The sequence below is a fragment of the Quercus suber genome, unplaced genomic scaffold (genome assembly GCF_002906115.3).
Source record: "Quercus suber isolate HL8 unplaced genomic scaffold, Cork oak 2.0 scaffold_172, whole genome shotgun sequence".
In the NCBI taxonomy this organism is placed as follows: domain Eukaryota; kingdom Viridiplantae; phylum Streptophyta; class Magnoliopsida; order Fagales; family Fagaceae; genus Quercus; species Quercus suber.
In genome coordinates this window covers 706,582-712,115 of record NW_027069632.1, presented here as the reverse complement: position 1 = coordinate 712,115, position 5,534 = coordinate 706,582, and the positions used below count along the sequence as shown (strand labels likewise).

Here is a 5,534-nt window from a genome sequence, read left to right as displayed (position 1 = left end):
TATTTCTATTGGTATTTCCTTTGCCTCGACCTCTATTAGAAGATTGATTGTAGGAATTATAACCACTGTTATTATCAGGCCTAGGTGCAGTGTTAACAGCTATAGAAAAGGTGGAATATTTGATTTCTATGCCTTCATTCAGTGATTCTTCCTCAGCATTTAGCATAGTAGCTAATTCATCAAAACTCAACTTTGTGCTTCTGGTTCTGATTGCTAACTTGAAAGCACTAAATTCTCTGGGAAGACTTTTAATTGCAACATGTAGTAGTTCCTCATCACCAAGTAGGACACCAACAGCCATTAACTTGTCCCTGATGACCTTGATTTTCTGCAAATAGACATCTACAGAATCAGAACCCTTTCTGACATTATGCAATTCTCCCTTAAGGTTCATAACATGAGATCTTGAAATGGAAGAGAATATGTTTTCCAATACTCTCCACACTTCTAAAGTTGAAGAGCAACCAATAATCAAAGCAAGAACTGAATGTGTTAATGTGGAGCTGATGAAGGTAAGTAATGCCTTCTCTTTAAATTTCCAAGTGAGGTAATCTAGATTAAGAATAGTTGTCATTGAACTTGAGAGATCCTTAAGAAACTTCTTTGGAACAAGTTGAGCTTCGTCAAGAAGTTCAATCATTGAGTAAGTCTTTAACACCATTGAAATTTGGTGCTTCCAAACTATATAGTTGGAATTGTTGAGCTTGACTGTCATCATGTTTGACATATTTGATAATAGCAATAGAGGCTGATTAACCAAACTCATTTGAGAGATTGATGTTGATGGAGACATAGTAGAAGATGAAGTTATTGAAGTTGAAGCTACTATTGTTGCGTTTGTGCTAGTTGAAGTTGTGCTAGAAAGGACCATAGGTTGCTCTAATACCATAAAGAAAAATTAAGCAAAGCTTGAGCTTGCAAGTGAGTCAGATTTACAGAGATCAACAAGAAAAGAAGAACTGAGAGTGAGAGAAGAAACTGAGAGTGAAAGAAAGAAAGAGAATTCTAGAAGAAATGCTTGCTTAATCAATACAAAGTACAAATGGTTCAATATATACAACTAATTGACCTCATAACTGCATAATTATAGTTCCTTAAATCACAGAACTAATCCCACTAAATCAGGGAAACAGTTAAGCTCAATAGAAACTAACTGCCCTGCCTAAATCTAACTCACTCTAAGCCTCCAGGAGTGACAGCGTGGCATAGGCTTATTAATCCAAAACGGTGTCGTATAGATACTCTGTTTTTGGTGTTTGAAAAACTAGCCGTTGTTATTTGCTGACATAGAGTTGGTTAGCAATTTTAGCTTGGCAGTGGCTTGAGGTTTAGCCTTAGTCTCAACACTGTCAAGTTGGTCGTATCTTCCATTTACTGTTAGGCCAAAAGGTAAAATACATTCTTGAAATTTAGATTTTACTCCTTAAAGTTACGTTATGTTACATTAACAATCATGCCCATATTTTCCGTTAAGAGCTTCGTAAGCTTGCATGTTTGTTTGTTCGTCCAATAAATGATATCACTTGGCATAATGAAAATAGTGTGGCATAATAAAAATGACATGGTATTATTTTATTGGCCGAACTAAACACACATAAACGGCACCGTATTGTATAGTATAATTATCAGTCTATAACAGTCAAGTGACCGCCCTAAAATTAACTTGCGAGGAAAACAAAAATTGAAATCCCTAAAATTGAAGTAGACGAGCAAAAATGGCGAGCGAGGAAGATAGCGCTGTGAAGGAGCCATTGGATCTCATCAGACTCAGCCTCGATGAGCGCATCTACGTCAAGCTCCGATCCGAGCGTGAACTCCGCGGCAAACTCCATGTACCTCTCTCTCTCTCTCTCTCTCTCTCTCTCTCTACCTTGTATAGTTTCATCAATTTGTAGCCATGTTGATTTGGTTGGTTTTGCGGTTTTCAAAGAATTTTCTGGGTTTGTATTTATTGCATTTTTTCAGGCTTATGATCAGCACCTGAATATGATTCTTGGTGATGTTGAGGAAATTGTGACCACTGTAGAAATTGATGATGAAACTTATGAAGAGATTGTTCGGGTATGTTCTTTTCATTTCAATTTGTTTCTTTTGTAATCTTTTTTTTATTTATTTTTTATTGCTGAAATATTTTAAAAATGTAATCTTTATCTTAGTTGGAAGCTAAATTATGGGAGTGGAAGAGATAAAAATGGATAGAGGTGCACTTGGGAGTGTTTTTAAATTTAAGTCTTGGGAGAGCTTTTTTTTTTTTCTTTTTCATTAGCTTATTGTGCTTAAAATTAAGCTGGGCGAAAGTTAGGAAGCATGGACGCATCATTTAACGTGTTATACCGGTGTTGTACTGGTTTCATGTTATAATTTTCAGAAATTGCTCATGTTACTGTGTCGTACCCGTACCAACGGTACGGTATCTGTGTCTGTGATAGTGTTCTTGCTTCTTAGGGCAAAAGTACAGTTTTTTTCCCGATAAATTCAATAGTATAGTTACAATGTGGGAGGGGGTATTTGAATATTGAACGTCTTTATTAGACACGCCAGTAGGTGCCAGTTGAGTTACTAGACTCTTAGGGCAATAGTGCAATTGTACATAAACTAAATAAGCTGAATGAGCTGGAAAAGGCTCGGGCAAACTGACACTGTACAGGAGAGCAATCTTTTTTTGTCAACTGAAAAAATATGCACATCTAGATTTAAAAGCGTGTGTTTCTCTAGCATGAAGTCAGACATACTCTTGTGGTGTACTGTTTTCTATTGCTGCATTGAGGAGCTGGATCCTATTTAACTTAACTGCCTCAGATCTTGAGAGTTGCAGTTATGATTTTTCATCTCTCAAAAGTTTTTGATCTAAACCCATCAAAATTTTGTACAAGGAAGAACTGGAGTCAATAAGTTTATTTATCAATTTCTACTATGTAATCTACTCTTAATAAAAAAAATTGGCAAATGATGTAGAAATTTCATACAAGTAGAACTTGTTCGTAGGAACCACCACTAATAAGAGTTCAAGAAGATATTAGCACAAATGCATAATATGCACATTTTGGGGATTACTTGTTAATAGGAGCATGTTTGTAGTTTTGAATGTACTCTTTAAAATAAATAAATAAATTAGACAAATTATGTAGAAATTCCATATTAGTAGAACTTGGCTGTAGCCTGGTAGGAACCACCACTGAGAAGAAGTCCAGAACATATTAGCACTAATGGAACCACACCCATCCATGCAATACAATGCCCTTAATAGGAGCATGTTTGTCAGTTCTTTTATGCTTGTCAAAAATTTTGTCGGCTCTTTTTATGAATTGTTATTGTTTACATTCTAATATTTAAGAAAAGCAACCTGGGAATGATTTAGGAACTCTTAAACTTTTGTGAAGCTGATGGATAGGGTTAGTGTTACTGTGTGGTAATATAAAGAATGCAATATTTTTTTGCTACAGTTAGGTGAGGGACGTTTCCTTGGGTAGGCTTTGAACCTGAGGTGACTCACCAAACATGCAGCTGAACCAGGAGGCTCTTGGCTATAAGAATGCATATTCGACTAAATCATGTTGATGTACTAAATGGAAATTGAGTAGTGAGTAGGAATAAAAATTAGTTGGAATATAAGTTGCTATAATGATATAAGTTTACTATTCATCTTTATAGTTGTAACAGTGAGATACGACCCAACACGCCACTGGTACACTGAAGCCTACATCTTTTTAGTGTGATATAAGTATTACTATCTTTTTGTATTCAACCACTATCCAATCATCTACAAGTCCAAGAAGCCTCTTGTACACTGATCTCTTATGTAGCCTGCTGCGGATAAATGAAGGATTTTGAATTCTTTGAAGTCAACTATTATGAAATTGTTTTTAGGATAAATAAATAATAAGAGAAATAAAAAGACTGAAGACTCAGGAGTGAGAGAGGAGAGGGGGAAGTGGGAAGAGATGACAAGGAAAGAGGGGGTGGCGTAGGCAATTTGACAGTAGTGGAATAAGTTGGGGAGGAAATCAGTTGTGTATTCAGGTGATGAAGAGCAGTTTGCAATGGAGTGATTGGGTCTATTGAAGGAGAGGGAGGTGATGGGTGGCGTTGACAGTAGAGATTGACTCAAGCCATAAGGGTGGGACATGATCAGAGAGAAAGAAAGAGTGAGGAAGAACAACAAGAAAACAGCACCACCAGCTTGATGCTTTGGAGCTGTTTTGGTTGGTTCTGTACAATTTTGCCTTCATGATTTTCATTCACCACCAGCTTTTTCTTTTTCTTTATTTTTATTTTTTGTTTTTGTTCAAGTTGTTACCCAGCTAACGTTATAGCTATTCCCTTTGCTTTTGAGGAAAAATAGTTGTTCCTTGGACATGAGGAAGTGCTATTCCTTGTAATCAAAGCCCCAACCAAATGACAGAATGATTAAATCTATGAAATAAGCCAAGCAGCTCACATTATAGTATGCTCACTATGTTGGTTGAAAAAAATCTAATCCCATTCTCCTATAAAAGACGAAAGTTTGCAAAATCTAATCCCACTCACGTCCATTACTTATCTTGGGGCATTTTATGATGAGTATTATTTTTATTTTGTTTCATGAAAGTGCTTGTCATTTTCTTAACTTGTATGTGTGTATTTGTGTTTTTTAACTGATTACTTTTTTTTTTCTTCCATTGCAGACTACAAGGCGCACGGTGCCATTCCTTTTTGTTAGAGGAGATGGTGTGATATTGGTTTCCCCGCCACTAAGGACAACTTGATTTTCTAGTTGTAGTGCATGGTTCACTCTTGTAGGACACCTGCTATCAGATATTTAATGTAACTGTATTCTTAACGTTATCAAGCTTATTTTGCATAGCAATGATGAATATGTTTGAGTTATATATTATTCTGGATTTATCATACTGATTTAGAAAACACCCAATTTCTATCCGTCTTGCACTCTTTGTTGTTGGTTCCCTATTCATTTTTGCATAAAAGTAAAGTACTTATTTTTTTGTGATCTTTCAAAATCTTGGGATTCACAAGGCTGATACATGGTTCACAGACACATTAGGGTTATTTGGGATGGCTGAAAGAGAGATTTCTACACTGCCTTGTGACCTGCTAAGGGTTGTATGCAACCAATGTCTCATAATATGTGAGGTCCAAGGGTATGTGGTTCCCATCATCTGAGACATTGGTTGCACTTAAAAATTTGTAGCCTTTATTTTGATTTTTTCTACTAACACCCTACTAAAATATAGGGTTTAATTTCTTACGCCCCTAAAAAAAAAATCAGTTGTGTCAAGAATAAATAAAAAATAGCGATTCTACAAAAGTTTATTTTGATGATTGATTTCCTATATGCATACTTAAATGATAAATCTACAGCCACTCAGCAAAAAAGAAGATAAATCTACAGCCAAACGTCTATCTTCCCTAGATCACAAAATGATGTACACATGGAATGGCAAAAGCAAGTGGCAAAACATGCAATATCATACTGCTCTAAAGAATGGCAAAAGCAATTGACAAAAGAACCTAAGCGCCGGGGGGGGGGGGGGGGG

The 5,534-nt window shown here is 36.1% G+C and overlaps 1 protein-coding gene across 1 annotated transcript; it reads left to right on the top strand.

Moving 5' to 3' along the window:
* The first annotated feature begins 1,634 nt into the window (after window positions 1-1,634).
* Window positions 1,635-4,917, top strand: LOC112005221 (sm-like protein LSM3A). The gene is made up of 3 exons (XM_024037480.2): window positions 1,635-1,832; window positions 1,966-2,061; window positions 4,665-4,917. Exons 1-3 carry the CDS (start codon window positions 1,716-1,718, stop codon window positions 4,743-4,745), a joined length of 294 nt encoding a protein of 97 aa, XP_023893248.1. The 5' UTR covers window positions 1,635-1,715; the 3' UTR covers window positions 4,746-4,917.
* The last annotated feature ends 617 nt before the right edge of the window (window positions 4,918-5,534 follow it).